We start from the raw sequence: 27,530 nt of genomic DNA, 5'->3' as shown, positions 1-27,530 counted from the left end.
GTCGCCTTCTTGTTGCTGTCGAAGAGAATTTTCTTGGCCAGAGAGAGCTGGTAGACCTTGAGGTTCTTGCGGCCGATGGCTGCGTTGAGGAACGAGGTCTGACTGGACTCACGCTGCTGGTTGCTAGGCTGGATGGTGTCGGAGCAGTACTGAGCACCCATAAGCTCACCGCTGTTGAAGTCCTGGGCCTGGGGAATGCCGATCTCGTTGAGTGAGGGCTCGAGGTACGTGCTGAAAGGCTGGGCGTAGTTGGCGTAGGAGACGTCAAGAGGGCCTCCAGCAGCATCGAAGGCGTCAAGGTTGTACTCTGCGCTGGCGTTGGTGAAGCGAGTAGGTCCGGGCGGGGTAAACTTGACACTCTTCTTGAAGTAAGGAAGAAGGGAGTCCCAGGTGTAACTATCATCGCCGATGGCATCTGCCCATTTCTGATAGGACTGCTTGGTACCCCGCTGGTAGATCATGAAGTTGCGAGCGGAACTGTTGTTGCGTTAGAAATCTTGCTCAAGATGAAAGTTCAGGACTTGGGAACTTACCTTCCACCGAGACACTTGCCGCGAGCGTAGTGAATCTTGCGGTTGTTGGCACCGCTTTGCGGCTGCGTGATGAAGTTCCAGTCCACGAGAGGGTTGGTGTCGAGAGGACTAGCGCCAGCGAAAAGAGTGTCTCCAGCAGGTGTCTGGCCGATGAGAAGGTTGGTGACCTCGTAGAACGTGCCAGCCTCAATCACAGCTACTGTAACATCAGGGTTGGCGCTCAGTCTGTTGGCCATCACAAGGCCGGCAGTGCCACCGCCAACGATGACATAGTCGAAAGTCGCATCCTTTCCAAGACTACCTGCGCTGGTACCGAGCTGGCGCTTGTGCTCGGCGTGGAATCGTGCCTCCTCGTCGGCCGGGGCGGCATGGGTCAAGCCCAATATGGTAATGAACGTGGAAACGGCGTAATTGACACGCATTTTGAAAAGAGAGTGTAGGAAAGCTTAGATGAAAAAGAGAGTGACCTGTCGACCCGTGAGACTTGGAGGTTGATAGACAACATCTTGAAGTGAATAGGATTGACAAGACACTTATAACCGTATGACATGTTTCCTACATCCGATCCCCATCCCACCGGACGCTGCGAGCTTTGCCCGGAATAGATCCTGTCGCGAGTGTTTACGAGAGCTAAAGTCCATGTTCAGCTAGACTGGAGGCGGGCGCTAGAAGATCACGCTCTTTTTGCCCACGCTAGACATAGTCTATTGCGTTCCTGGCTAAGTTTGTTCGCATTAGCGCGTGAATAGACCGCACCACCGCAGAAACTGGGGCTTACACCGATGACCACCGTTCTTAGGTCCTCTGGTCAGACAGCGGCTTGCTGCTTGGACCCTTTTTAGTATTTCGTGAACAATGAAGTCTGGTTCAGGGACATGTTTTCCCATGATCTCCAGGCACGGAAACGTGGGCAACGGGAGCTTGCGGGGGTGTAAACATGACGCTAGCCAGAATTTGACTTTTGACTGCTTGCTCAAGGGAGAGTCGGGCGAGGTTCAAAGGGTCGCTCGTCCGAACCTTGACGGCCTAGACGCAGGTGAAAGATCGAACGACAGACTTCAGGACGACCTGCGAGCCAGATCTGGGCTTTTGGCGGCTGTTGACGACAAAGTCTTGCGAATTTAGCCCAGTTCGTGACGAACCATGATGTCAACGATCCATTCTTAGTTTAAGTAAGCCAGCAAGCTGCAGACCGAAAACCGCCTACCTGGACTCAACTAAGCAGAGACAGCAAGTCGGCCTGTTTCATGATCCGCCGAGCCTTGTGAAGTTCAGTTGCTAGATGTGTAGGTGGACCAAAATCTCAAATATTCATGTTAGCGTCGATCTCGTTCAACGTCGAGACGGTGTCTGAATGGGCAATTGCGAAAATTCTCCCAGTGATAAACCCAAGCGTCTGAGCTAGCAACATGGAGAGGGACTAACAGACATCTTGGACATTGCCTTACTCATGGAGATATGATTTCTTTGGGTCTACACACCAATGCTGCTCTGGCCATGGCCACCTTGTGACGCCAGACGCATATATTGGCAAGCGTAAACAAGCTGTTGTCTCGCGGATACCGAAAGAAGTAATAGTTGAGATCAGCGCTGACATTGCCCTATGCTCACAGTGCTGACTCCAAGCAAGCTCGTGAAAGATAGCCAATCAGCCGATCCATTTAGCGATGGAACGTTAAACAACAATATACCCTTCCACGGAGTTGGAATGCATAGAGGTGGGAATGGGCACGTACAAGAATAAATTTGTCTCCCTCCATCCACTCCCAGGACGGCTGACTAGTATAAAAGATGTCCGACTACCTATGAAGCCTCGGGTCTGATGAAATTTTCGGTCCGTAAAGGAGAGATGGAAGTCTTCCCTGTAAGCTATTTACCGCAATTCAAGCCAGTGATGCAAGGTCAGGTCGCTCCAGAGTACGAGTCCTGAGGGCTTGGTGCGCTGGGGCGAACCAACCTGTGGGTCCCCTTCGCTACTCGAGCACGCAGAGTCGTAGAGCTATTAGATTTATTTGCCGCAACTATTGCGAGAGTTCATCTGTTGTAAGTTTTATCCGATCTATGATCCGAATCATCAAGCTATAAGCTTTTGACTTTCTACCTTCATTTGTACTTCGTCTTGGTAGTCAGATTGCTGGAGGCTACATGTATGATTGCAAAGGGAAAATGTTCCACTTTCGCGATTAGGCTAGGTAAAGTAAGTTCTACGATAGAAGACAGATCAAGTGGACTCGGAAGTCTTTGCCTTCGTAAAAGCCCCTCACCCTTGAGTTGACATGTAAAGTAGATTCTTGTAGAAAGTCTGCCCAAGTTTTGAATAAGTGTCCGATAATCAATTAGAAAACTGCCACATTGAGCTGGGAAAGGCAACTGACTCTTATTCCGGTGGTAAGAACATTGAAAACCCGCTTACCTAAGGTCGTTAGGTTGAGCTCAGCCTCTGAAGGGACAGGGATGCAGCTCGTTCACATCTGCAAACCGACGAGCTGGGTTTGTCCCATTGACCCCTTAATCAAAGGTCCCAAGGAGCTCCAGCTCAACTTGACACACTAGCACAGCGCAGATACTGCGCAATTGGCTAAGATTTTCAACCCTTTTCAACCTCCGGGATGGCAGGGCCTCACGTGTTATAAGCTAATTGCCTCACTTTACCTCATTCTTCGCCAAACTGAGCAGCCACTGGTGGATTATTGGGTTGCTGATGGGGCCAACAACCTTGTCGTCTTGCTGTAACCGGCTGCTTCTGATTGCTGGGTGAATCGGGCGGGCCGCGTTAATCACTCGGTTTCGGCATTCTGCCCACAACTTTCTTGGGTTTAAACTTTGCTGGAGATGCCTTCAATCTATTCCAGAAGCTCTGCCCCTGGTAGTGCATCGCGAAGAAGGAAGTTCGCGCCTACGGAGTATTCGGCTCGTGCATCTTGTTTACTAACCAAGTATGGCTGTCTTGACCGAGCCGAGGGGGGAGACTGGTGGTGATGTAAATAGTTGAAGGTCCCCTACGGAGCAATTTTCGTATGACTTGCTTGTCTGTCTATCTTTTGATTCAGTTACTCTCTTTTTCTCACCACGCTCGCTTTCGCGGCATTCACTCTTTTTCAACAAAATCAAACATTCTTTTCACCTGGCTGGTCCATCTACGATTCATCATTCTTCCAAGTTTCGAGTGACCTAGCCCACAACATCCAACCATGAGAAGCGCCGGTCTTGTTTTGGCGGCCGCGGCGTCCGTCCGCGCCGCTTGCTCGTGGAAGAACGTCCACACCGGAGCCGGTGGCGGCTTTGTGCCGTCCATCGTCTTCCACCCGACCGAGAAGGGAGTCGCATACGCTCGCACCGACATTGGAGGTCTCTACAGACTGAACGCCGACGACTCGTGGACCCCCGTCACTGACGCCAACGGATTTGCCGATGACGCCAACTGGAATCGATGGGGTATCGACGCTCTTGCGGTCGACGCCCAGGATGCGAACAAGGTCTACATTGCTACTGGCATGTACACAAACGACTGGTAAGCGCTGTCCTGCAGCTCAACTTTACCATTCCGCACCAAAACTAATCGTCGGCAGGGACCCCAAGAATGGAACATTCGCGCGTAGCTCCGACAAGGGCGAGACCTGGGAGACCACCACCCTTCCCTTCAAGGTCGGCGGCAACATGCCCGGCCGTGGAATGGGTGAGCGGTTGGCAGTCGACCCCAAGAACTCGGAAATTATTTTCTTTGGTGCCCGCAGCGGCAACGGTTTGTGGAAGAGCACAGACGCCGGTGAGCAGAATTCCATCCACGATCTCCCCACGATTCAGTTTTTCTGACAGAGTGTAATTGACTAGGTGCGACTTTCTCCAAGGTCTCTACTTTTGAGGCCGTTGGTACTTTCCGCCCCGGCGCCGCGAGCGATGCCTACAACGGTGACCTTCAAGGTCTGACTTTCGTCACCTTTGACGAGACCTCCGACGTTGTCAACGGCGCGACCTCGAGAATATTTGTTGGAACCGCCGACAACACCACTGCGTCCGTCTACGTCAGCACTGATGCCGGTGCCACCTGGGGCCCTGTCGATGGCCAGCCCAAGAAGTTCTTCCCTCACAAGGCTGTGCTTCAACCCGCCGAGAAGGTCATTTACTTCACCTACTCCGACGGAACCGGCCCTTACGACGGCACCCAGGGCGGTGTCTGGAAGTATGACCTGACCTCGAGCAAGTGGACCGACATCACCCCTACCACTGGCAGCGATCTGTACTATGGCTTCGGTGGACTCGGTGTCGATATGCAGAAGCCCGGAACGATCGTTGTCGCGACCCTGAACAGCTGGTACCCCGATGCGATCCTCTTCCGCTCCACCGACTCCGGCGCAACCTGGAAGAGAATCTGGAGCTACGGTGCCGATGGCAAGGTCGCGCCGCAGTACACCATCAGCGCGCCCAACGCCCCCTGGATCGAGACCAACTTCCTCGACATCGACACCAAGAAGCTTGGCTGGATGATCGAGTCTCTCTCTATTGATCCCACCAACAGCGACAAGTTCTTCTACGGCACCGGCCTCACCCTGTACGGTAGCAACGACCTGACCAACTGGGACAAGAACAAGACCATTACCATCCAGAGTCTTGCATCCGGTATTGAGGAGATGGCGGTCGGCGCCTTGGCCAGTGCGGCTGAAGGCCCTGAGCTCTTCTTCGCGACTCTTGACAACAACGGCTTCACCTACAAGACCGCCGCCGATGTCGACAAGGCCCCTCAATCCGCCTGGACGAACCCTTGGTGGGCCAGTAGTGTCGACGTTGACTTTGCCGGAAACAGCCCCAACAAGGTTGCCCGCATCGGCAAAGCCACCGACTCACCCCAGCTCGCCCTCAGCATCGACGGCGGTGAGACCTGGTCCGTCGTGAACTCCACCGGCAACACCATCACCGACGGTTCCGTCGCCTACTCCGCCGACGGCGATGTCATTCTCTGGTCCTCCAAGAGCGAGGGTGTCCAGGTTATCCGCAACGCAGGCAAGCCCGAGAACAGCACTCTCCCCGCGAGCAGCATCATCGCCAGCGACAAGAAGAAGAACGACGTCTTCTACGCCGGCTCCAAGTCGACCTTCTACGTCTCCACGGACGGCGCAGCCACCTTCACCGAGGCGCCCCTCGGCAACGTCACCGAGATCCGCTTCATCGCCGCCCACCCCGCCACAGCCGGCGAGCTCTTCGTCTCCACCGACGCGGGTGTCTTCCATAGCACCGACTTTGGCAAGACCTTCTCCTCCATCTCCGGCCCCTCCAACGCCCACGCCGTCTCCGTCGGTAAGGGTGAAGGCAGTGCCTGGAACCTGTACGTCTTTGGCGAGGCCGCCGACGGCAAGAAGCTCTATGCCAGCGCCGATCTCGGTGCTTCGTGGGTCGACCTCCAGGGCACCCACAGCTTTGGCGCCCTCGACGGCGCTGCTCTTGTTGGTTCCGCCAACGAGGCCAACGTCGTTTACGTTGGCACCAACGGCCGCGGTGTCATGTACACCTCGTGCCCTGTCTCCAACTCCACCGCGGCTCCGGCTGCTGCGCATGCCAGAAGGCACGCTCGCAGCAGACCCATGCGTCTTGGAAGAGCTCCCCACCGCCACTGAGCGCGGGGAGTTTATGTGTAGAAAGCTCAATTCGATTCATCTCGTAGATTCAGTTTAGAAGTCAGTACCTGTAAATACACTGGTAAATTCCAACCATTTCAAACCTGCGAGTATCTTGTCAACGTCAAGCGACATGCCAGCAAACTCTTCATCACCCCCGAATGAAAGCACGAATCGTCTTGATCACGAGTGCTGGTTGGATGCCGCGCAGTGAGCAGCTACCGGGGTATCAACAGCAACTTCAGCGGTACCCCGCTCAATGAAGTATGAAATCGCCGTAATATGCAGGTGGGCCATAAGATTATTCAGGGCTTTAGCCGCTGTCTCATAAGGGGAACTCCGGTTTAAACTTTTGGAATGACTTCAGGGCTCCGACGACATCAAATCAGCTCAAATTGAACGTCAATCGGCCGCATCATTTCTTGAGACAAAAAATGGCTTCCTTAACAAGTACGCACGCAAAGGCAAAAGTCGGCAGCCCTTCCTCGTCATTAAATCTTCATCTCGACCATCCTACACCCGAAGAATGCCTCCAGATATGGGCAACCACGGCGGACGCGTGAATAGATTCTTTGACCACGCCCTTGTACATTCTCGAGTCCGGTTACCTCATGACAGTCCCACTGGCTCAAGACGGAGGCATGACTACTTGGGTTCTCGTTGACAAAAATCGACTGCCAAATCAGCGGGATATCCTGTGCTCGTGTGAAACCTTCCGCAAGCGATGTCTCGTGAGCGATAATAGCATGGGAAACACGACGGAGGGTATCGTCCATGGGATTGTCAGCGTCTTCTGTCCAGGAAATTTTCGCGGCCGCGGCTACGCAGCTCGTCATATGAAAGAGCTAGCGACGGTCCTGCGCGATTGGCAACCAGAGGACGGAATGGTCGTTGGAAGCGTCTTATACTCGGATGTAGGAAAGGAGTATTATACCAGATTAGGTTGGACACCGAACCCCGTCAGCGGGCATCTGGTGTTGCCGCCTGCGAGGATGGAGATACCGGCAGGTTCGCGCCCGATCTTCGAGTCGGAATTAGAGAGTCTATGTCTCAGAGACCAGGCCGTGATGCGGAATGACATGGCCACACCCAGTGCGTCACGAAAACGAGTGGTCATTTTACCAGACTTAGATCACATGTTATGGCACGTTCACAAAGAAGACTTTGCCACCAAACAAATCTTTGGTAAGAAGGCAGTGATAAACGGAGCAATCGCTGGAGCGGCTGGGAAACAGGTCTGGGCTACCTGGGTTCTTCGCTACTACAGACACCCAAATCATCATAGCACTGAGGATGCAGATGATAAGAGTGTCCTTTACATTCTCCGCCTTGTAGTAGAAGGCGACGAGACTGCGAACAAACCACGCGAAGGAAACATCACGATGCCGATGGAAGATTATGCAGAGCAAGCTGCTGCGTTGAAGGCTGTGTTGCAGGCTGCCCAAGCGGAGGCGGCAGATTGGAGGCTAGATCAGGTGCAACTATGGGATCCGTCTCCCATGGTAAAGTGCCTTTTGGACCGAAGTGGTCTGGATGCTGTTTACATTGAGAGACAGAGTCATAGCATTGCTAGTCTATTGTCGTTCGAGGATGGCGAGGGTCTGGGGTCAGAGGACGCTCCGATTTTGATCAACAATGAGCATTATGCGTGGTGTTAGGGGAGGTGTTCGGGGAGGGGAAATTCTTAGTTCGACTGCAAGCTCTCCATCACGAAGTTCGATAAACGGAAGGCTTTAGCGCGAATTACACAATTACGATAGAACAGCAACTCAAGTAACGGGAGATCTGAGAGAGACATCGACGTTCCAAAGTTTGTACAAGTTTGATTCCTCAAGTAATATGTACATGAAGGTAATCTTCATCTCCAACCAAAAAAGATCTCATCCGTATCACTGATGGCACTGATGCGTCACAACCGCTGAAACCACATGTTGAGACTTAGCAAGCGAACTTGGCGGGTCCTGGAATTGTGTAGTTCGTGACCACAGGGTAGTAGATGTTGATTGTGATGCCGGGATCGGATCCCTGAAACGATAGTCAGTAACCAGTGCATATTATGTGACTTGATGGCAATGATTAAGCAAAGTACCTTGTAAGCACCAGGGAAGCTGACAGTCGAAGGGCTCTTGGCCGCAGTCCCGCCGACGACATTGATCTGAGCACACTCCATATACAGCTGTGCACCCGGGTAGGAACTGGCGCCGTGCAAGGCAATCATCTCAGCTCTGAGAAGGTACTGTCCATTGGCAATGCACTTGGGAATAGTGATAGCCTGCTTTCCAGCATTACCAATGACGCGCTCCGTTCCCCAGACACCGCTGCTCAGACCATCCTCTTGGATCTTGAACCATCCCGCGCCAGTACCGGCATCAGTCTTGGCGTCGGTGACCTTCTTCATGTAGGCGAGAGTTGGTCCCTTGTGGCTGGCGTCCATGACGTCCTCGGGTCCGCTGGTGAGGGTGTGACGCCAGACAGCAGTCACTGTAGACCCGGCTGTCACGGTGATGACTTTATCGGTTGACTTCGTCGGGTTCGGGTCACCGTTGCAGGCGATGTACTGAGACGTGACGTCGGTCTGAGGGCCGTCGTACTCCGGGGTACGGACGCCTTGAGAGACGCCGCTGTTGACGCCATCGGCCTCGAGCGAGACGAAGATGGTGTGGGCCTGGCAGAGGCTGGCGGCAGCGAGGAGACTGAGGAGCTTCATGTTGTGAGTTTGTTATTTCGTCCACTTCACTCAAGCATCAAGTAAGTCAATGAATCTGTTGCAATCCATGAGTACGGGAGGTCACCGGTCATTTTATGTCGAATCTGCCATAAACATGGTCCATAATGGACTTTGCGAACCACACGACCGCGACAACGTTCTAGGCCGCCGAGCACGGGGCAACCCCTTCCGGCATCCCACGAGCGGAAGGTCATGAGGTGGTGGCAAGAACGGATTGCATCGCTAAGTGAGACTGACAATGGAATAAAGGTACCAATGCTAGCTTAGCGGGGCCAGTTCATCCGGCATTTAGATTAAGCTCATTTATCCTCCGCGAATCGCTTGGCGATGGTGTTGTATCGAGCCGCCCTTAGTCTCAAGTAAGTGGTGTTCTAGCCAATGAAACCAACACCCACCGGCAGGAATCAAATGGGAGGACCTCCTTGTTGGTCTCACCAATATGGATAGGATGGTTCCTACTTGCTGATTCTGGGGATCGTGAGCTGGGAACTCGGGACTGTTTCCGAAGACTAGGGTAAAGAACACTCATCGTAGAACAAATTCTTAACTTGATACGATCTGGGAAAAGTTTGAACAGGTGTTACGCATCTTCAATATTACGAATGAGGTTCCCAAAGGAACTGCATTACTCAACACAAGCGCTACTCCGGCATCCCTCGCCGTGCACTCAACGCCGGCGTCCCGATCCATGAGCCATACGATCAACAACCAACCCGCCTACTGTGCTACCAACAACATTCTCCCACGTTCTAGACGGCTTCTCTCCATGCTTCCCAGCGACGGCATCAATCGCCCCGGCTCCCGCCGCCGCCGTCATGACTCTCGCAGTCCGGTCCCTGTCATGCCGCGCCAGCCCAGCCTCGATGATACCGGCACTAGCAGCCGCAACGGCGGCCTGGCCCCAATTGGGCCCAGAGGTGGAATGCCTCCGTTTGTTTCTACTGTGTGTGTGGCTATGGTGGCGATGGTGCCCATGTCTGTGGCTGTGATGACTGTGGTCGCGGTCGTAGTCGTACACCTCGGATCTTGGTCGCGATCGCGGACGCCTTTCTTCGTAGTAGTACTCCCTACTTCTTGGTCTGTATCTGTCTTCTTCGTAGACTGCGACGCGGTCTCTGCGGTCGGGAGACTCGTAGTGTTTGTGTGCGACACGAACTGCGCCGGCGTCCCTTGTCGGGCTATATTCTGGGCTTCCGACGCTCAAGTCGGAGTACGTTGGTGAGTGGTGCCGGCGGCGGACTTGGTGTTTGTCCCGGAGATCGTGATCGTTGTACGACATCTTGTCTGTTTACCGATGAGATGAAATTTTGCGGCTTCAAGGATTCGTAAATGAGAGATCCAGAGGCTTTCATGGGTGTATCATGGAGAGGGAGGGAGGGGGGGGGGCTTAAGTAACATGACGGAATCCAACAACTTCTGAGGCCAAGGGCACTAGGTGCCCGCTTATCTTGCTGGCCACCGAACGTCTTGCGGGGAATGGGAACCTCGCCCCTCAAGACTGCATATGAAGGGATCCTGATGTAAGTTTCTTGGCTGGATGAACAGGTTTGCCAATCAGCCTGCCAGATGGCGTATCTTTGACTCAGGCTCATCCATATTGTAGTGATAAAGTGGAGTGCAACACTCATGGTGTGATGAACTTGTATATGTTCACTGTCAGCGACTTTGACCTGAATCAAGTTTCCGGAGGCTTCGGGTTACGGGCGCAATAGAAAATTCGGGCGTTACCAAACCATGATTCTTGGCCAACCATGGACGAGGGATGTTGTGGCATATGTCATTTATTGCCAGGTTTGGTCTTGAACGGAGTTGACTCCGGGGGCTGCTGATGCCGCAGTCACCCTAACTCCATTGAAATCGCGAGGTAAGAGTACTTGCGCAACAGGGTTAGATGAGGAAAGACAAGCCGCGAACCAGAGTGAAAAGAGAGATGGATGTGACCCTGGTGTGCGACAAGTCTTGGTCTTATGACGTGAAAGTGACAAAAACATATCGGGGTAAACTCGCCCTGGTGGACACCGACCGGCCCCACCCGGAGGTCCTCCTGTCGGCTCCGGTCCCGTCGGCTCTAGGCTCATCGTGTATCTTATGATATGAGAGATTAGATAGAACATGGACGGAGAGTATTGACATTTAGGCCGTTATCTTGTTACGATCACCATACTTAAAAACCCCCGTAATGATTCATATCTACTGCAAACACCAGGGCTTTCCTTCGTCATAAAGTCGTATATCATCGGACGTCTCATCCATGCTTCCCCAGAATTCCCTCCTTACCAGCCCCGCAAAATCGAGTCATGCGCATTCAAGGCCCAGTTTTGGTGGCGAGGAAGTCCGTGATCTGCTGGGACGGCGGACCACGTTCAGGTGAGGGGTTGCTCCGTGTTGGCGCCATGGACATCGTGAGCCGAAATTGCCTGGCTAACTCCTCAGACTCAGTCATGGTGAGGCACTCTTCTAGTCGGGCCACGTCTTGATTATCCGTATCGCGAACGTGGGCAGCCAGGTCGACCCAGAGAGCCTTCAACTCGGTTTCAAAATCATCATCGTCGACTGGAATCGCTTGGAGGCGGCAAATTTTTTCCTTCAACTGCAATAGCCGGTCAGCTTTGCCGCTGGGATTATACATGGGATGTCAATGATAAACTCACGGTCTCGCGATCCGTGTGATTCCTGGCGCTACGAGACTCGCCATCGGCCAATCGATCTGTCAGGATGGGAAGAAGGACTTGTTCCTCGCTGATGCAGTGTCTTGCGAGTTCGAGACTGAGCTCATTTCTCCATCGGATTTTGTCTTCCAGAGTCGTCGATGTGAGGATATATCGATATGCCTGCTCGATTTTCCGATGGTCATCCTTGATCGCGTCGCTGAGTTTCGTCATGATGTTGGCGTTTGGTGATTGAAAATTGAGGTGAACCGTGCTGTAGCAGATTACTTCGAAGCATGAAAGACAAGTTGGCGAAATAAGATGCGGGTAGTTGTTCAATTCGAACTGTTGTGAGATGGCAGTCGGAGAAAGGTGAGCTTGCTTTCTCACGAACCTTGGCACATGTAGATATGGCTATGGAAAGGATCATGAATCTGACCGGAAAGCGGGAATCCCATGCCTAAAGTAAGTAAAGCAAACCCACATATGACGTTTCGGAGACTCACGGCCGTGGCGTCTCACCAGGGGCTGATCCTAATGTGATACCTGACAGACACCGCCATGTCTGCCCAAGCTTGCCAAGTAGTCTCCGATAAGCTGTCACTCACTCACTCCAGGAACAGTGGCACAGCAAGGGAGGGAGGGGTCCTGTCAAAGCACCTTGGTGGCAGTAGTGGCTTTGCAGGCTTACAGGCCGCAGCATCCCGAGAAGCAAAGAAGATCAGTGGGACAACTTTTAGACCCCCCGAGCTCCCGGCGCGAAGTGGAGCAGCCGCTCCGGAGACGTGGATTCATGGAGTGAGTGGTCCGGCGGTTGGGTTGGGTTGGGAATTCCGCCCCCAAAGCCCCCAAGGATGACTGACCGGCATCGAGAACTGCCTATTCCGGCATGGTGGACCACGCATCCGGTTGCGAATCCCGGACGGTGATTTGTTTGGCAATCATAAGAGAGACTGTGCCCTTGGGCCTCAGCCCTGTTTTTTCTGGCCCGCCACTCTATCATCATCGCGTCACCCCAAACCGTTTCCGAATGCTAGGGCTTGGGATCCTGGCGAGCTGTGTCGGCCGTCAGACTGTGCCACGTGGGCTTTCAACCTACTATGTAAGCTCACTGTTCAGAATGTCAATAGCACTAAGAGTTGGTGAGCAAACGGATCAAGGTAAAACCGGTATCATGGCAACTTTGTTACGATGGGGCGTACGTCGGCTTTGCCACGACAGGGAAAACAGTGTTGCGCCGCCGACCTTCGTTATCTAAACCAACCATCATCCCAAGGAACCCGACTCTGATGATCAACCTTGTGTCCCTGCGCAAGAAGCTCTGACTCTCAGAAAGGACATCCAAAGTCCCGTTTGATCTAAAGGGCTGGGTTCAGCTTATTGGGGAATATGTCTGAGACAAGAAGCACCTTTTGCAAGCTAACTCGACCCCAGCCATCAAACGGCGAAGAGGATACGCGGCAACAAATGCCGTCTCGTCAGGCTTTTGGCGGGGTAGAAGCCACAAAAGAATGAACAACCTGAGCCCTTTTCTCCCCTTACATCATTCGCTTTACCACAACTCTTCGTTTTGGGGTGTACCGAGTCGCCACACAGCCACATCACCGTAAGGCTTGTCATACTACGGTCAAAAATTAGCCCGCAATGTCACCGCCGACGCCGTAGATCCTCGGTGTAACCTATTTTGGATCACAAAGTACCCGTGTGTCCCTTTTCCGGCGTCTTTGCCTCGCGAGAATACCTTCATTTCCCCCCTCAGATCCTGCCGCGAGCCAAGAACCTGTCCGGGATGTCGACATGCTTGCATCGTAGATATTCTGCCAAGTTTTTGCTCAAGAAATCGTAAGACGAGCTAGCAGAGACCCCCCGATCGAGGTGATCCTTCAAGAGAAAGTGCACAGCTATTGCCATGTCAGTTCAACACGACACAAGCGACCCTCACATAGGACAGAAGGACTCACCATGGAGATGTGGAAGCTCGAACCGGAAAACCGGCTTCCCCTTGTCATCCTCTCCCAGCAAATCACGAATCTTCCCGACCGTCAACACCGACCTTAACCAATCCCACTCGTCGGCATTCCGCACAAAGAATCCAACGTTGCTGTCGGATCCCTTGTCACCCGACCGCGCATGTACGACGTACCCAAGCGGCGCTCTTGTCGTTGGCCCCAAGGTCGCGACATTGATCGGACTTTTAGTCTCGTACGTCGGCTGGTCGTACAAGAAGTCCACCGTGTCCCGCGGGGGTTCAATGTCAACCTTTTGATTCTTCCACGGTAAATGGCACACATGCTTTACTGCGCTCTGCGGGAGAATGCTAACCCAGTACTCATGGTACTCCTTTGGGATTGCTTGTCGCGTGTCTAGGTGGAATGTTGCACCGGGATAGCTTTGCATGATGTTATCCACAATTGGTTTGAGGAACTTCAAGGGTGACAAAGCTGCTTGGTCGCGCGCTTGCGCAAAGATGCGGAGGTCGACAGTTGCTGCGTCCTGGTTTGCGGGGTTCTCTGAACAAGAGCCGTTGGTGCTAAAGTTGAGACACGAGAAGGACTTTTCGTTAAGAACGTGACGGAGTTGACGCTCAAACAACGCCGCCTTCTCTTTGATGTCGAGGCCGCAGAGAAAATAATGCGCCTCGGCTTGATATCCGCCTTTCGCTGTGATTCCAACCTTTGTAGTCGGAGGAGGCTTCATATTACCAACGTTGAAGACTCGACTGCAGCGATGTCAGTGGGAATTTTGATGCCTGGGAAACGCGATGGAGACATACACTTGATTCTCTCCTACCTGCGTCATCTTGATGTTATCCAAGATAGCCGCAACATCGGAATTGTAGTAATATGGACCTTGGATCTCGTAGAGGAGCTGAGCTTTGCACGTCTCCAGAGTCACCATACCTCCTGTTCGAGCTTGCTTGTAGACGGTGAACTCGCCAGTTTCTTCGACTCTAGCAATTGGAAACCCAATTTCGACAGATAAGCCTGGCAAGCTTTTGAACCCAGAGAAGTTCCCGCCCGTCACGTAAGTCGTGCATTCGATGAAGTGGCCTGCGACAAGTGCGTGTGCAAGCTGCGAGTAGTCATCGCGCTTCCAACCGTGATGATATGCTGCGCAGGCAATGGTTGGCGAAGCATCAGCTACGCGGCCGCACAAGACGATATGGGCCCCTTGCTTGAAGGCTTCAACAATACCCCAGCAGCCTAGGTACGCCTGAGCGTAGATAGGTTCGTAAGGCCAATCCTTGATATTTTCGCCTAGGTAGACTTGTCAGCATCAAGCAAGCTACGGGATTGGTCGGGTTGTGAAGTACCTGTCGTCAGATTCTTAAATCCTTCTCCAGACTTCAGCCCCTTTTTAACAACATCAATCACCTCGTCGCCCTCAATCCAGGCGACCTTAAGGTTTAAGCGTTTCTCCTTAATCATATGAACTAGTATATCATGCAGCTTCTTCGTATCACTGGCGCCGGCGTTGACTGCGAGCTTGATCCGCCTAGCATCTAGGTATTGTAGCGCAGGCTCAATCGCCTCGAGAAATGAAGGCTCAAATTCAGACGAGTTTGTTGGATCAGTCGCTTTCGCGACGCCTCTTGAGGTCATGTTGTACTCTGACATCCAGTCGCCGACAATGTACTGGATGTCTTCATCGTGAGCGAGCTCGGCAAGTCCATGGCGTCTATCTGCTGCCGACCCGGACGCTGACGCTATGCGGGCTGTATCGTTTGCGCGAGATTTGAGATGACCTGGGAGATTGGTTCGGAGAGGCATGATCAAATTTGGTTGATTTGCGAAGTAACAACCTAAAGAAGCTTTTGAGTAGGTTCCAAGGGATCAAAAACTTGTATAGCGTTGCTCCAGTTGCAGATGATACTAATCGTACTTTAATCATGAGATTCTCAAGGTTCTAGCTGGAGTCCTTTAGCCGTGCTCCCCGCACCAGCGAGCCGTGTCACCTCCGCATCAAATGCAACAAGCCTCGGCTTGTCCGGCTTTTCAGATGTTTCAATGTGCCCCGAGCGGCGATCGACATTTGTTTACAAAATTTGAATCGAGATCCCTGACTCAATTGCACTGGGCTTCGAGGTGGTTTGGTAAGCTGGCCGTTGATTCAACGTCTGCCGAGTACATACCTATGAGCGTGATGAGATATTGTATTTTATTCTATGTCATATTATGTGTAATTGAACGTGAGATATGGCCTCTGTGAGTCTAAGAGCCCTTCCTCTTTGGTGTATCTCTTTCGAGACTGGACATTATAGCTGCCTTATAGGGCTGTCTTCTTCTCCTCTGTATTGGGACCGTCGTTAGTAGGCGACTCCTTTCGACCAACGCCTTCGTCCGAATGCGAGTGAGTCTGCGAATTCCCTTGCTCCATGGTTCCAGCAGCGATAGCTTGGGCTTCGTCTGCACCGATGGTGACATTTGGAGCGTACGCCATCTTGCCTTCGTTCCGACGATGCGCCGGGATAAAGACGTTGAACCAGCGCGGCACTATGAAGCCGGCCAAGATCAAAATAAGCGCGACGTGACCGACAGCGAAGCCGAGAATGTGCAATGGATCGTAGCGGAGTTCATAGAATGATGGGTATGAAAAGCCGTAGACGATAGCCAAGATTGGCCCTGAGATATAGCGAAGTAACACAGGCCAGAATGTCGGGATGTTCCAGTTCTTTCCGCTGCCGATGACCACGTTGAGATCTCTCCGAAGCTGATTTCCCTAGACGACGATGTTAGACTGATTCTCTTCGTAACGGAAGACGAATACTTACAGAGTAGAAGGCCAAATACCAGAACTTGCTGATGAAAGCGTTCTTTCCCCAGAACCTCGGCGGGATGGAATCAGGAGTCTTGCCAATGAAACTTGAGGCGATACTTCCCCCGATGAAGATGCCGAACCCAACACCAGCTCCAGCTCCTGGGTGCACAGCGTGGGCTATGGCCACTCCCAGGACCATAGCTAGGATGTAGCATGTGTTGTAGATGACGAAAGCTGGCTTGCCAACTTGACCGATGACATCTTTGCAACGGTAAACACTTGTCGATGAAATACATTCGGCAAACACAACGAATACCAGCGCCACGTCATTCGTCCAGCGGTCAATGCCAGTCAGCAGGTAGTAGCCGAACTCCGTGCAGTACGGAAGGCACAGAAGGAAAGACATGATCGTAAGACTTGTAACAACGATGGGCCTGCTAACTTTGATTCCCGTATCCATCACCAGGGTGACGATGGCGTCCAACATGGCGAATGCTGAGCTGTAGCCAAGAACCATCAGTGTGAAAAACAGTGCTACAGCCCAGAAGTTGGCACCAGGCATTTCAGCTACCGCCTGAGGTAAAGTGAGGAAGCCGACACTGAAGCCTCCGATGGGGTTCTCTGGGTCGGGTCGCATCCCGAGGTACCCTACGACGCCGAAGACGGCAAATGCGGCGATGTTCTCAAAGAGGACATTGCTGCAAACAATCAAGATTGAATCCATGACTGCGTTGGAGTATTGTCGGTTATATGAGGCGTATGACGTGAAGTAACCGAAACCCACCCCAGTGCTGAAGAAGACCTAGAGAATAATCAGTTCATCGTCTGTGAAATGCATCTCTAATGAGTATCCTGAGGAGAGTCTCGAAGTTCAACTGAGCGGGTAAATGAGAGCGTCCGTACCTGACCACAAGCTGTCTGCCAGACCTGACCTCGTGCGAGTTGGTCGCCTCTCCATGTCGCGAAGTAGAGCTTGACACCTTCACCTGCATTCTCAAGCGATACAGATCTACCAATCAGTACAATGGTGACAACAATAGGAAGGCCCATCGTAAAGTACACGACTCGCCCAGTCAGTCCGACGCCGCGGAAAATGGAGATGTACATGAGGAAGAAGGTGAAAGCTGCCCATCCAGTCGTCTCTCCCAATAGGGCGGTACCAGGATACTCCGTGTAGTTCAAAACGCTGGTACCATCTGCCGTTAGATTGCCTTCGATTGGGTCAACATTGGCAACGACCTTCCGATTGAAGAAATAATCGGGCTCGTTGGTCCATGGCAACGGACTAGTGAAGGAATGTCGGAAGTAGCTCATAATCCACGCCAAGTTGACGACAAAGTATGGCGTGACAACAAAGCCAACGTAGATCAACGATAGTCCCAGCCCTTTCAGTCTCTGGTTGACATTTGCGTATGCCACAACACTACCACCACGGTAGGCCTGTCCAATGGCAATTTCAAGTACCAGAACTGGAATGGCAACAATGAAAACGGCCATCAGGTATGGGATGTACCACTGCAGGCCGTGGTTGTTGTACACCTGAGATGGGTACCGAAGGAGGTTGCCCATTCCGGCGCAGCCGCCCATGGAGGCCAGAAGAAAGGAGGCCCTTGAAGGCCACGCATCACGGCCGTCTTCCGCTTTGTTCGGCGGAGGAGCGAACCACCCTCCGATTTTCTTAAGCACGTCCATCACCACGTCTTGATGCTTGCGGCCCGAGAAAGACCCAGGTCCGGTCCGGTCCGATGGAAGACGCCGGGTGTCGTTCGGCCAGAGTGCGATATCAAGGTAGCACTTCGGATCGTCCACATGTGAGTATGAAACAAAGTATGAGGTTCGACTGGCTTGGAATGATGAAACCCTGAGGGACAAGAGATCGCCTTGAGTAAGATAGTCCTGGGTGGAGAAGAAATGGACAAGAGAGGGAGAAAGCTTTCTCAGTGCCTTGGTACGTACCAGGTCGTTCGTCGATGGTCGTCTACTTATTGAGTTCGAGAAATATTGAATGTGACCCGGCTGGGCTGCAGAACTTTTCACTTTTTTCGCCCGCCACCAGGAGGCGTTCTTCCAAGCACGCAATCTTGCTTTTCTGTTCACACTTCGTGGGGTTCACGAAAGACCACTCATAGGCGCGGCGCGCTGTGGTAAGTGGGTAATGGCCATAAGGTCTTGGAATTACATAGGACAAGAGATTTAGCGAATCCTCAATCAGCCGTTTGTCGTGGCATCGCGGGTGGGAGCTGGGGGCGGAGACGCGAGACTATCCCGGTCTCCCAAGGCTCGGCGGACTTGGCGACAATGCTCTAGAGGGCACGAGAGGCACCGGTATCCGTCCGGCCAAGACCGAGGACGGAGTCGAGGGCGTCGTTCAGGCGAATCACCGGAGCGGGATGACGCGAGCGCCCCCACTATGCGGCGTCCCGGTCTGACATACAGATACGCAAGGGAAAATATGCTGTTGGTTTGTGGTTCGGCTGACCGTGTCATTGTGAGACCTTGACGTGGGGTGATGGATGAACGGGGGCAAATGAAACGTTTGGAGAAGACGTGTCGCGGAGAATGATGCATCGCTCACTGACTGAAATCTTCAACGCTGAAAGCTGCCGTTCAACTACCAATATTGTTAGAGACGTCTCGCAGTGAGCCCTACGTCTGATGGATTGCATAGCGCAAGGCTTGTTGGACCCCGATATTCCGTCTGCCGAGTTCTTTAGACAGTCTCCTCGAAACTCGAACCGGTAAATGCCTTGGGTTTCTTAATTCAGAGCAAGAACCCCCCAGTATTGCAGATCCGAGGTACATAGTATGAAATGATGGGGGGACTGGAATCCAATTCCACTCGAGGTGGCTTTAGAGTTCTTCATGCTTGTGCCAACCTGTCAAGCAGGCATCGCTGCAGTGCGTCAGTCTTAGCTTCAGTGCATTTCTGCAGGATCCCACCACAAACATCCTATGCTGAAATTCGCGGTCTCTTCACGATGGGTAAGTCGTATGTGCGGACTGGGGACTCAGGATCTGGAGCACGTGGGAAGATGGGACGAAGATGGGACCCTTTGACTTGTGGACCTCGACTTCAAAGTCGCTCCTCGGAATCTCTCCGACTTGGCGCTTGCCAAGGAGGTCAAGGCTCCTTGCTTGCACATGGAGCGTCAGACCATTAACCCACTTCATACATGTGAATTTGCGAAGTTCATTGATCAGAATCATTTACACGCGAGTTGGCAAGCCATTTTGAATCCACAGTCAAAGCTTTTCGGATCTAATCAAGCACACTATTATCTTAAAAGGTAGGGGAGAAGAGAAACTCTACTCTTATATGAATTATCGTGATATGAGTAGCGACTTCTCGACTGGGTCAAGTTCTAACGCAAGCAGTCTTCAGAGAAAGTATGTGTATAGGATCTACGGAAACATTGACAGAGAATGTAAGAGTCGGATGGTGATGTGTAATTCGCCTCTAGGCATGGTCGATCAAAGACGGACCTGCCTCGATGGGAAAGGTCAGGATGTTGTGAGGTCCATCGGCCATTAGCCCGTTCGCTCCGGGCCGCATCTGCGAGGCGGGAAGCCAAAGGGTCTTGTTCGCATCAACCCACATCAGATCGGTCCAGACCAGAGCATCATCCTGAACAAGGATGGATGAAGCTCCGTCCGGCTTGATCTTCCAGATAGCGAGGAGGTTGGTGTCGCTAACATAGATGTTTCCATCTCCGTCAATGGTGGTTCCCCCAGTGGAAGGGGTCAGGGCGAAGGGCTCAACGTAGTCGCCGAGGCTGGCAGCAAGAGTGCCGTTCGTCAAGGCTCCGTTGACGTATTCGGTCTTGACGCGGTACATGCCACCGTTGCAAGGCTGGTAGTACAGATAGACACCATCAGGGGACACCTCAATCTGATCGAGGCCGACGGAGAGAGTGCTCGTTCCTCCCTGGTACCCCGGCACAAGACTACCGTTGTAGGCCATGGGAAACCAGGCCAGAGCCGAGCTGTGACCCACGAGTACACGCTGACCTTGGCCAGTGGTAAGATCCATCACCACCAACGCGCCTATTGTGTCGCTGAGATAGGCGTAGTTTCCATTGAATCGGACATCGTCGATAACGCTACCGGTTTCTGTAAGGTTATCGAGATAGTATGCCTTGTCGACAAGGTTGGTCTCGAGGTTGACGCCAACGAGCTTGCTAGATCCATTGACAAGATTGCGATCACTATCGGTGGTACCGCCGTCGACGATCCAAAATCGTCCATCGGGGCCGATGCGAGCACCATCGATGCTGACGAAGGCCTTCTTGGGGTCCAGGGTGGAGTTCGAGGTCCAGGAGTTCCATGTCGAGTCGGGGTAGAGAACAGTCGTGCCGTTGCTAAGAAGCTCCACGGCTTGAGGCGCATCCGTCGTAGAGTATCTCTGCGTCAAAAATTTCCGTCCATCAGTCGAGATACTGATGCCTTGAGTTGCGCGATCCAAGGTAAGGGCGATTTCAAGACCGGGTGCAAGACCTGAAACGAGCGACGCTGTTGACGCCAAAGTGGCCAGAGTAAAAGAACGAACCCTCATGGCAAATTCTTTAGGTGTAGAATATAAAGGAGTGTTGGAATAATAAAGAATAGCTGGCTAGGTCAAGTTCCACGGTGTCCAAGACAAGCTTATATACACATCGTCGCAACAAGCTGGTGTACTGGTAGATGACGCGTTAGATGTATCTTCAGCCCCATCCCCTTTTTTCCAGGGCCTGTCGTTAGTGTACCACGCACTGAGCTATTATTGAGCTGATTATCAATCAAATCTTTCGCGTATAGATAGGTTAGGGCAAAGTCTGTGGTCTGAATCGGTTAAGATATTAATCGTAGCCATAACATGAGGCAACGCGGAGCAGCCCGCGATGCTCGGATGAGCCCCACGCTTGCGGTGCGGAGCCACTCGGGCCTCTAACCGTACGTCTACCGGGCGCATGAATAAGGGGATCAGCAGAGCTAAAATCATGGAGTTTCGTTACGTCGTAGCATTGTAGGGCTAGTTCGTCTTTCTTTTGTAAATGGTAGCTTCGAGATGAGAGGGGTCAACAGCCGAGGCATTCGGCCGAGAGCAGAAATCAAGTTGCGTACATGCTACAAGAGATTGCGCTGTCGTAACCTTCCTTTCACGGCGCGATTCCACCCATGCCTTGCTCATTCTTTCCGGAGAAGCCGTCATCATCATCAAGAGGCAAGGGTGTGCGACTCTTAGCGCGCGTTCATTGGCGTATTTGGGTAGGAGAAGACGGAGAGGTCTCGATCAGCTTAAGTGATGACTTCTCAACAACACATGTGTGAATAGGAAAGAGAGGTCATCGCACTCGGCCGAATCACCTATCCTGAGCCTCTGAAGTAGAGAAAATGGACCTCGGAAACTTCGCCGGAGATATCGGCTTCTTCAACAGTGGAATAATTATACTCATGTCACTATGCACAATTTGAATGTTACCGCGCTTTGCTAACAATCCGAAAGTTCGATTTGTGTTCCGTGTTGTAGACGGATCTATGATCGCTTCAAGTTACCACTGAATTCGGTACTTGCAATAGAGTTTTGTGTATACTGGAAGTAAGGATTGTTGTAAATTCGTGATCGCAGGGAGGCCAAAAGTGATAGGTCGAATAGGAAATGCGAGTATTGACAACAACAACAACAACAACAACAACCCCACCCTCTCTTTCTCTCTCTCTCAAGGTATTCTCCGACTATAACATCGACTTTCCTCATAGCAAAAGACCATAAGCTGGCATACAAAGTTGACTGAGCGAAGAAAGTACGATTTCCAGTGTCTGGCGTCATTCTTGCAGTGCACGAGTTTCGTAGAATTCCTCGGGGCTGTTTTAATTGACCGCCTTAGCATGGTGCGTACCCAAATTGGACACTCCAATCATCGTTAGTGTAAGCTTCACCAGAAGACCACCAGTAGTGCTTATCGGTGTCGGTGCATTCGTGATAGATCACTTGTACACCATCAGCAATTTCACCGAATGAACTAAGCTCCTTCTCTTCCAGAGCCTGAAATTCGTCAGTAAAACGCTACTGCCTTCGTTATACAGGAGTAAGGAATAAGTCTGGTGAAGAACCCACATCATTGCACCACCAAGTCGCGCTCTTCCAAGCACAGCTAACGCGGCCACATTCTCTCGGGCCAGCAGAGTTCTTCGGTTTCCCTTGAACCTTCCTGAGATAGTCCATGGTCGTCTCATACATGTCGGTGTGGCCCTCCTCCAAGGTCTGGCAATCGACCCTGGGAAATTTGGCACGTTTCTCCACGTCACTACGAGCAACATTCGAAATTGCTTCAAGGTCAAAGCCATTCATCTGGGCCATCTGAGGGTTAAGACTACCGAGGGTAGCATAGACCTCTTGGATTGTACCCTTGATGGTGATGTTCCCTCCTTCTGGAGTCTGAAACTCCCATTCGGGAATGTACAGCCCGTAGCCCTTGGGGACATCCGCGGGAATAATAGCCTGACCACTTAGCTCTTGTTTCGAAAGACTGGGTCTGGTTCAAGCTTACTGCAACAACCATCGTGGCTGATGGCATCAAATAAAGAAGGCTGGCGCGCATGGTGGGCGTTGCTGTGCAGGTTAGGTTTGGTTAAAGCTTGGATGTGCTGGCTTGGACCTTGGGATGATATCAAACTATCTCATACGAAGGAAGAGCCCTCGCTACTTATAAACCCTAAGATGAACATGAAGCCAGAGATCACATTTCGGCAGTCAAAACTCGTATCGAGTATTGCTTGACTCCTTTGAAGGACGCAATCGCGACCACCCATGCATGATTGCCTAATGGCTCCAGCTGCTGCATGAATCCAATCCTACATCGAGATCACACTACTCAAAAGAGGAAAGGTAATCAATTGATCTTCATGGCTGGGTGATGTCGTCATCTCACTCTACGGGAAGTTGAGCAAACATATCCAACAGACAATCGGTAGACCGTGCAGCACTCTCGAGACTTGATCTCGCGATGGGCATCATTAACACGAGGATTTCCGCCATGTATACTTCTTTCCACGGCTCAAGAAAAAGGAAGCTTGGGAATCTGATCCCCATAAGCTTCCCTACATGTTCCGGGGATATATGCCCCCTTAACGATTGATCTCACAGGCCCCCTCAGCAGCTATGAGGCAGCCTCTTTGCAACCAATGCTTCCAAGACATCTATGAGGTATCCCAGAAAGTCATAAAGAAGATAAAGAAACAAAATAATTCCATCTCTGCAGAGGCATTTGAAAAGTTCAGGAGATTCAAATGTTCGGACTTACGCGTCTAGCACCACCATCCCACAGCATCCGTCAAGATACTCTACTCGTGCTTATGTTCGGATGTCACCACTTCATTTGTCAAGCTGCAGATATCTCAAGGAGCAAGCATACTGTTTTGTTTGTTGATTTGCCGATGTTAGCAAACGTTGTCAGTTACAGTGAAGAGCACGGTGGCGTGGACTCCAAGTAAGCGAGACAAACGTCATGTTACACCAGCCCAATGCCATGATCCCCTCGAAATTACAGGCTTCAAAAGCATTTACTAGCAAACATCCACGACCTGCTAATGGAGTTCGAGAGATTGAAGAAAGCTTGAGAGCTGTTTGCGATCCTGTAGCTGAAACATTTGTACATCACATGAGGAAGCATATGCATGGTTCAAATGTGATGGCTGAAAACTGGACTGGAATACTTCAAGTGGTGGCAAACGTAATTTTAGTTGCAGCCTGGTGATGGCTGGTTCAATCTATAGCTTCCGATCTATAATTACGAAGGCCGTCGCTTTTTCCGTGAGTTCTCAAAAAATCCTCATGAATATACTCATCTGAGCCTATCTCCAAGGGTCAAATGTGAGCATTTCAGTGACACTTACGTGACTGTCCACTCTTGGGCTGTGTGTCTCTGTTTTTGCTTTTTGAACAGTAGGCGTATTGAACACTAGGTGGACATGGCTCCGCTCGCCGCATGCGATGAGGATTGCCAAATGAAGCAGGTGCCTTCTTCTGATCCTGTCTAATAGCTCCGTATTATGTCACAGACTCTGCCCCTGCGTGCATTAGTTTGACGCCTCAATGCATGGAACCCGGCGGTGTTTGCTTAACTTTGGACAAATGGTTTCTTCATCGATAAGCTTTCAATGGCTTGCGGAAGACATTGGTCACGCTATTGTCCGAACCCATGCATGCTGTAGGCGTGATTCCAATCAAACTTTGACATAAATGGTCATCAAAGCACATACAAGTTTGCAGCGTTGCCTGCCAACCATGTAACGTTCTGGGGTAGCCGTTCGAGGTCTGTGTGTATCAAAAGGATGCCGCAGATACTAGGTCGAAGATCCTGGATATGTCTCTGGGATACTCTGTGATGACTTACCTCAGAAGATACGTGTAGGCAGTTATACCCCATCAAAAACATAATTGAGTGTAAATTTACTTGCAAATGCTGAGCTTTTTCACAAACACAGGGACTAGAATAATCTGGAAAACAGAATTGAACTCTACGATGAATATCAGAAAACGTTTACTCGTCCGGTAATGGACCTTGACTTTGTGGCAGTACGTTGCTTTTATTTGCTTAAGTTTTCTCTCGTTGCTCTTTGGACTATTAATAACCTAAGATGCCAGTTCAACAGGGCGACTATCTCCCTCGACCTCGGCAGCTCTGCTATGCGACGAGAGCTCTACCGGAGATGGCCTTATTGTATACATCTCTTGAGAGTCTCGATCATGATTCGGTGGCTTCGTTTTCGAGTCATAGCCTTCCCTTACGAAAGAGTGCCCTCCCCTCCCATCGGCAGTCTCTCTCTGTAGCAGCCGGGCTCCCCGTTCTTGCTTTCTCTTTTTAAGACATATAAACCAGCTACAACCAATGAGAGCCATGAGAAAAACCACAATTCCAACTACAATACCAGCAATGGCTCCTCTAGATAATCCGGTCTCTCTAGCGCCTTCAACCTGACGAGACTGAATTTTGCCGTGAAGTGGAAATACAGGATGATTGATAATGATTGGCCCCCCTCTGGGTAGGTTTGAAAGGGAGACTTTCGTCCAAGATGTCGTAATGGTGCTTTCACTTTCTCTCGTAGTTACAACGTTGTTGATCCACACTTCAGTCGGAGTACTCAGGAGGCTTGTACATTCCCGGTGAGGGATGCCACCATTCGAAGCACTGAGACAGCCCCAGCCAGAGGGGCAGCACCAAGTCTGTGCATGCGTGTTTCCACTTGTCTCCGTGACGTCTGTGGAACACGCAGTTGTCCACCCGCTGATGCACGCAGTGCCTGGGTAAGCCAAACTTGGGATATCACCTTGATTCGAAAATCGTTAGTACGTGTACACCTTTCAAGACTGACTTTTTACTTGTGGTAGTCTATGTAGCATGGCTCAAGGGTGTCCTACTAAACTCATTGAAAGGTCTCCAGATGTTTATGTAACTCTCCGGAAAGCATTGTGTTGGTACCGATGTTGTTGTCTCCCCCACAAATTGTAGACCATAACAAGTGAAGCCAGATGTAATGTCTCCACTCTTGGCCTCTACGCACCGGATAGCTCGAGGTAGTATGGAACAGGTAGGATCTCTCGGTGTGAAGGGTGTCGTTTGTGGCTGCAAGGTATACACGGTGGAAAGCTGGTAGCCACCTGTGGAGTAGAAATGGGTTTCCACCAATGGAGTATAAAGCGTGGACGTGACTGCCATGTCTTTCTTGGAAGCGAGTTGTCAGAACAAAGGTAACATGATTTCCAGAGGCGATTTCTCGTGATACGAAGAGAACGTGAAATGGAAACGTGAACTATACCCTTGAACGGGCATCGGGGTTAAATGGGTTCATTGCTTTAGTTTTTTAGGACTCAGCGATCGGGATGTCACACTGCAGTGCGGCCAGCGGGAAAATAATAATACGTTGTCAGCCACATCTGATTGGCAATGGGCTCGTATCGATATCATTCGGAACGAAAATGAGGTTTTCTAGTTGCATGAGGTGGTAGCAGGTAACACCACACAATCATCACGGGGATCCGCACACTTAGAAATGGAAGTTTATCTCAGCTGAACAGCAAAGTAGTCGGAAACATGCTTGAAATATTTAGACCGGCGACACGGGATATAGGGACACGTTGGGTTTCAAAAACGCCCAAAGGCTTCGGATTATCCAGGCTTATTTGAAAAGTCATACAAGTGTAATGAAGCGACAGTAGACTAGGCCTTGTACCGAAAGCTTCGCCCGGTAAGCCTCTTGATTCCACCTGCCACAGACGGATGCAATCTCTCCTCTCTATCAAGCCTCCTATTATGCATCTCGATGTAAAGCCAAGTTGTCGAAAGAATGGCAAATGCAATAACAACTAGGATCATGCTGATTGTCATCCCGTTCTTGTAATATGGGCCGTCGCTCGTTTTAAAGATCCAGGCTGAGATGTAGCCTGATGTGTTCCCAACTCCAACCACAAACCCGCTCCCGATGGCTCGCTGGAAAGGCGTCTGCAAGTTTTGCATAGTCAAGATCCATATCATGGGAAGAGTGATGAAGGTGCCGGAGGCGATGAAGTACAGCGCCATCATGGTCACATTTGTGCTTTCGTGTTCGTCTTGCCTCAAGATTGCGTAGCCAATGATGGTGAAAATGAAGCCGCCAAGGCCGAAGGCTGCGCGGTGGTTGAGACGGTCAGCTGCGTAAGCAGTTGTCAGACATGCCACAGCAGCCACCACGAAGATGGGAACAATTTGCGCCTGTACATCTGCAGCGCTGAGCTCTGGGTGAAAGGATTTGACAAAAGACGGAGAAAATATGGAGACTGAGTAAGCGGTTGTAGTCGTGAAGCAGTAAAGGGCAGCCCAGCAGTAATTCAGGGGGTTCGTGAAAAACATTTTCCACTCTGCTACAACACCGATCTCTGTGCTGCGTATTTCGACCGAGTTTTTGATAAGTCGCTTTTCTTCTTCCGTCAAGAACTTGGCCTTCTCCGGAGGTCCAACATTAGCAGGCAGGCAGGCCAGAGAAGCCACCACAGTGAAGATGCCCTCAATAATGAAGATCCTGCGAGATGTTAGAGCCGTTTAGAAACATATTGCGGTGGTTGGAATCATACCATCTCCACCCTTTGAAATTTTCAGTGGTTTGGATGTTGGCGATTGCGTATGCAAGAAAGTTCCCGGCAATGTTTGAACAGATATTGGCGACAGTGATCAGACCAAGTCTCCATTGAAGATGCCTTGGAGGATAATAAAGAGAACAGAGGAAGACGCAGCCAGGGATA

At 51.4% G+C, this 27,530-nt stretch overlaps 11 protein-coding genes across 11 annotated transcripts; 2 read left to right on the top strand and 9 right to left on the bottom strand.

The window, feature by feature from the left end:
- BDZ83DRAFT_228615 (glucose-methanol-choline oxidoreductase) lies at positions 1-1,142 on the bottom strand (the record flags this gene model as incomplete). Its single annotated transcript, XM_060501792.1, has 2 exons — positions 534-1,142; positions 1-477 (listed from the first exon to the last, which is right to left on the bottom strand). Coding segments are annotated over exons 1-2 (899 nt in total), but the record flags the coding sequence as incomplete, so codon positions are not given.
- Positions 1,143-3,724: 2,582 nt separating this feature from the next.
- Positions 3,725-6,142, top strand: BDZ83DRAFT_595059 (fungal cellulose binding domain-containing protein; the record flags this gene model as incomplete). Its single annotated transcript, XM_060506758.1, has 3 exons — positions 3,725-4,044; positions 4,103-4,299; positions 4,365-6,142. 3 exons carry the CDS (start codon positions 3,725-3,727, stop codon positions 6,140-6,142), a joined length of 2,295 nt encoding a protein of 764 aa, XP_060357378.1.
- A 434-nt stretch (positions 6,143-6,576) lies between these two features.
- BDZ83DRAFT_658307 (uncharacterized protein) lies at positions 6,577-7,800 on the top strand (the record flags this gene model as incomplete). Its single annotated transcript, XM_060511030.1, has 2 exons — positions 6,577-6,592; positions 6,710-7,800. The coding sequence occupies 2 exons, from the start codon at positions 6,577-6,579 to the stop codon at positions 7,798-7,800; spliced, it is 1,107 nt and encodes a 368-aa protein (XP_060357377.1).
- Positions 7,801-8,003: 203 nt separating this feature from the next.
- BDZ83DRAFT_745901 (family 61 glycosyl hydrolase) lies at positions 8,004-8,849 on the bottom strand (the record flags this gene model as incomplete). Its single annotated transcript, XM_060513198.1, has 2 exons — positions 8,004-8,167; positions 8,232-8,849. 2 exons carry the CDS (start codon positions 8,847-8,849, stop codon positions 8,081-8,083), a joined length of 705 nt encoding a protein of 234 aa, XP_060357376.1. The 3' UTR covers positions 8,004-8,080.
- A 594-nt stretch (positions 8,850-9,443) lies between these two features.
- Positions 9,444-10,250, bottom strand: BDZ83DRAFT_644723 (uncharacterized protein). Its single transcript, XM_060509774.1, has one exon. It carries the CDS (start codon positions 10,147-10,149, stop codon positions 9,538-9,540), a length of 612 nt encoding a protein of 203 aa, XP_060357375.1. The 5' UTR covers positions 10,150-10,250; the 3' UTR covers positions 9,444-9,537.
- A 925-nt stretch (positions 10,251-11,175) lies between these two features.
- BDZ83DRAFT_595060 (HHE domain-containing protein) lies at positions 11,176-11,752 on the bottom strand (the record flags this gene model as incomplete). Its single annotated transcript, XM_060506759.1, has 2 exons — positions 11,176-11,460; positions 11,522-11,752. The coding sequence occupies 2 exons, from the start codon at positions 11,750-11,752 to the stop codon at positions 11,176-11,178; spliced, it is 516 nt and encodes a 171-aa protein (XP_060357374.1).
- A 1,521-nt stretch (positions 11,753-13,273) lies between these two features.
- Positions 13,274-15,288, bottom strand: BDZ83DRAFT_595079 (uncharacterized protein; the record flags this gene model as incomplete). The annotated part of the gene is made up of 4 exons (XM_060506763.1): positions 13,274-13,419; positions 13,480-14,237; positions 14,292-14,775; positions 14,832-15,288. 4 exons carry the CDS (start codon positions 15,286-15,288, stop codon positions 13,274-13,276), a joined length of 1,845 nt encoding a protein of 614 aa, XP_060357373.1.
- Positions 15,289-15,784: 496 nt separating this feature from the next.
- BDZ83DRAFT_595065 (Sodium:neurotransmitter symporter family protein) lies at positions 15,785-17,968 on the bottom strand (the record flags this gene model as incomplete). Its single annotated transcript, XM_060506761.1, has 3 exons — positions 15,785-16,237; positions 16,290-17,078; positions 17,180-17,968. 3 exons carry the CDS (start codon positions 17,966-17,968, stop codon positions 15,785-15,787), a joined length of 2,031 nt encoding a protein of 676 aa, XP_060357372.1.
- A 1,765-nt stretch (positions 17,969-19,733) lies between these two features.
- BDZ83DRAFT_595066 (uncharacterized protein) lies at positions 19,734-20,828 on the bottom strand (the record flags this gene model as incomplete). The annotated part of the gene is made up of 1 exon (XM_060506762.1): positions 19,734-20,828. One exon carries the CDS (start codon positions 20,826-20,828, stop codon positions 19,734-19,736), a length of 1,095 nt encoding a protein of 364 aa, XP_060357371.1.
- A 1,308-nt stretch (positions 20,829-22,136) lies between these two features.
- BDZ83DRAFT_758812 (uncharacterized protein) lies at positions 22,137-22,815 on the bottom strand (the record flags this gene model as incomplete). Its single annotated transcript, XM_060515096.1, has 3 exons — positions 22,137-22,298; positions 22,371-22,754; positions 22,804-22,815. 3 exons carry the CDS (start codon positions 22,813-22,815, stop codon positions 22,137-22,139), a joined length of 558 nt encoding a protein of 185 aa, XP_060357370.1.
- Positions 22,816-26,472: 3,657 nt separating this feature from the next.
- On the bottom strand, positions 26,473-27,530 carry BDZ83DRAFT_595061 (major facilitator superfamily domain-containing protein; the record flags this gene model as incomplete). Its single annotated transcript, XM_060506760.1, has 2 exons — positions 26,473-27,310; positions 27,363-27,530. Coding segments are annotated over 2 exons (1,006 nt in total), but the record flags the coding sequence as incomplete, so codon positions are not given.

The sequence above is a fragment of the Colletotrichum acutatum genome (assembly GCF_030867785.1).
Source record: "Colletotrichum acutatum strain CBS 112980 chromosome Unknown BDZ83scaffold_270, whole genome shotgun sequence".
NCBI classification, from domain to species: domain Eukaryota; kingdom Fungi; phylum Ascomycota; class Sordariomycetes; order Glomerellales; family Glomerellaceae; genus Colletotrichum; species Colletotrichum acutatum.
This window is presented reverse-complemented; position numbering and strand designations above follow the sequence as displayed.

Bases quoted from the DNA above. Each gene is read 5' to 3' on its own strand.
- BDZ83DRAFT_644723 (XM_060509774.1), bottom strand. From the start codon at position 10,149: ATGTCGTACAACGATCACGATCTCCGGGACAAACACCAAGTCCGCCGC.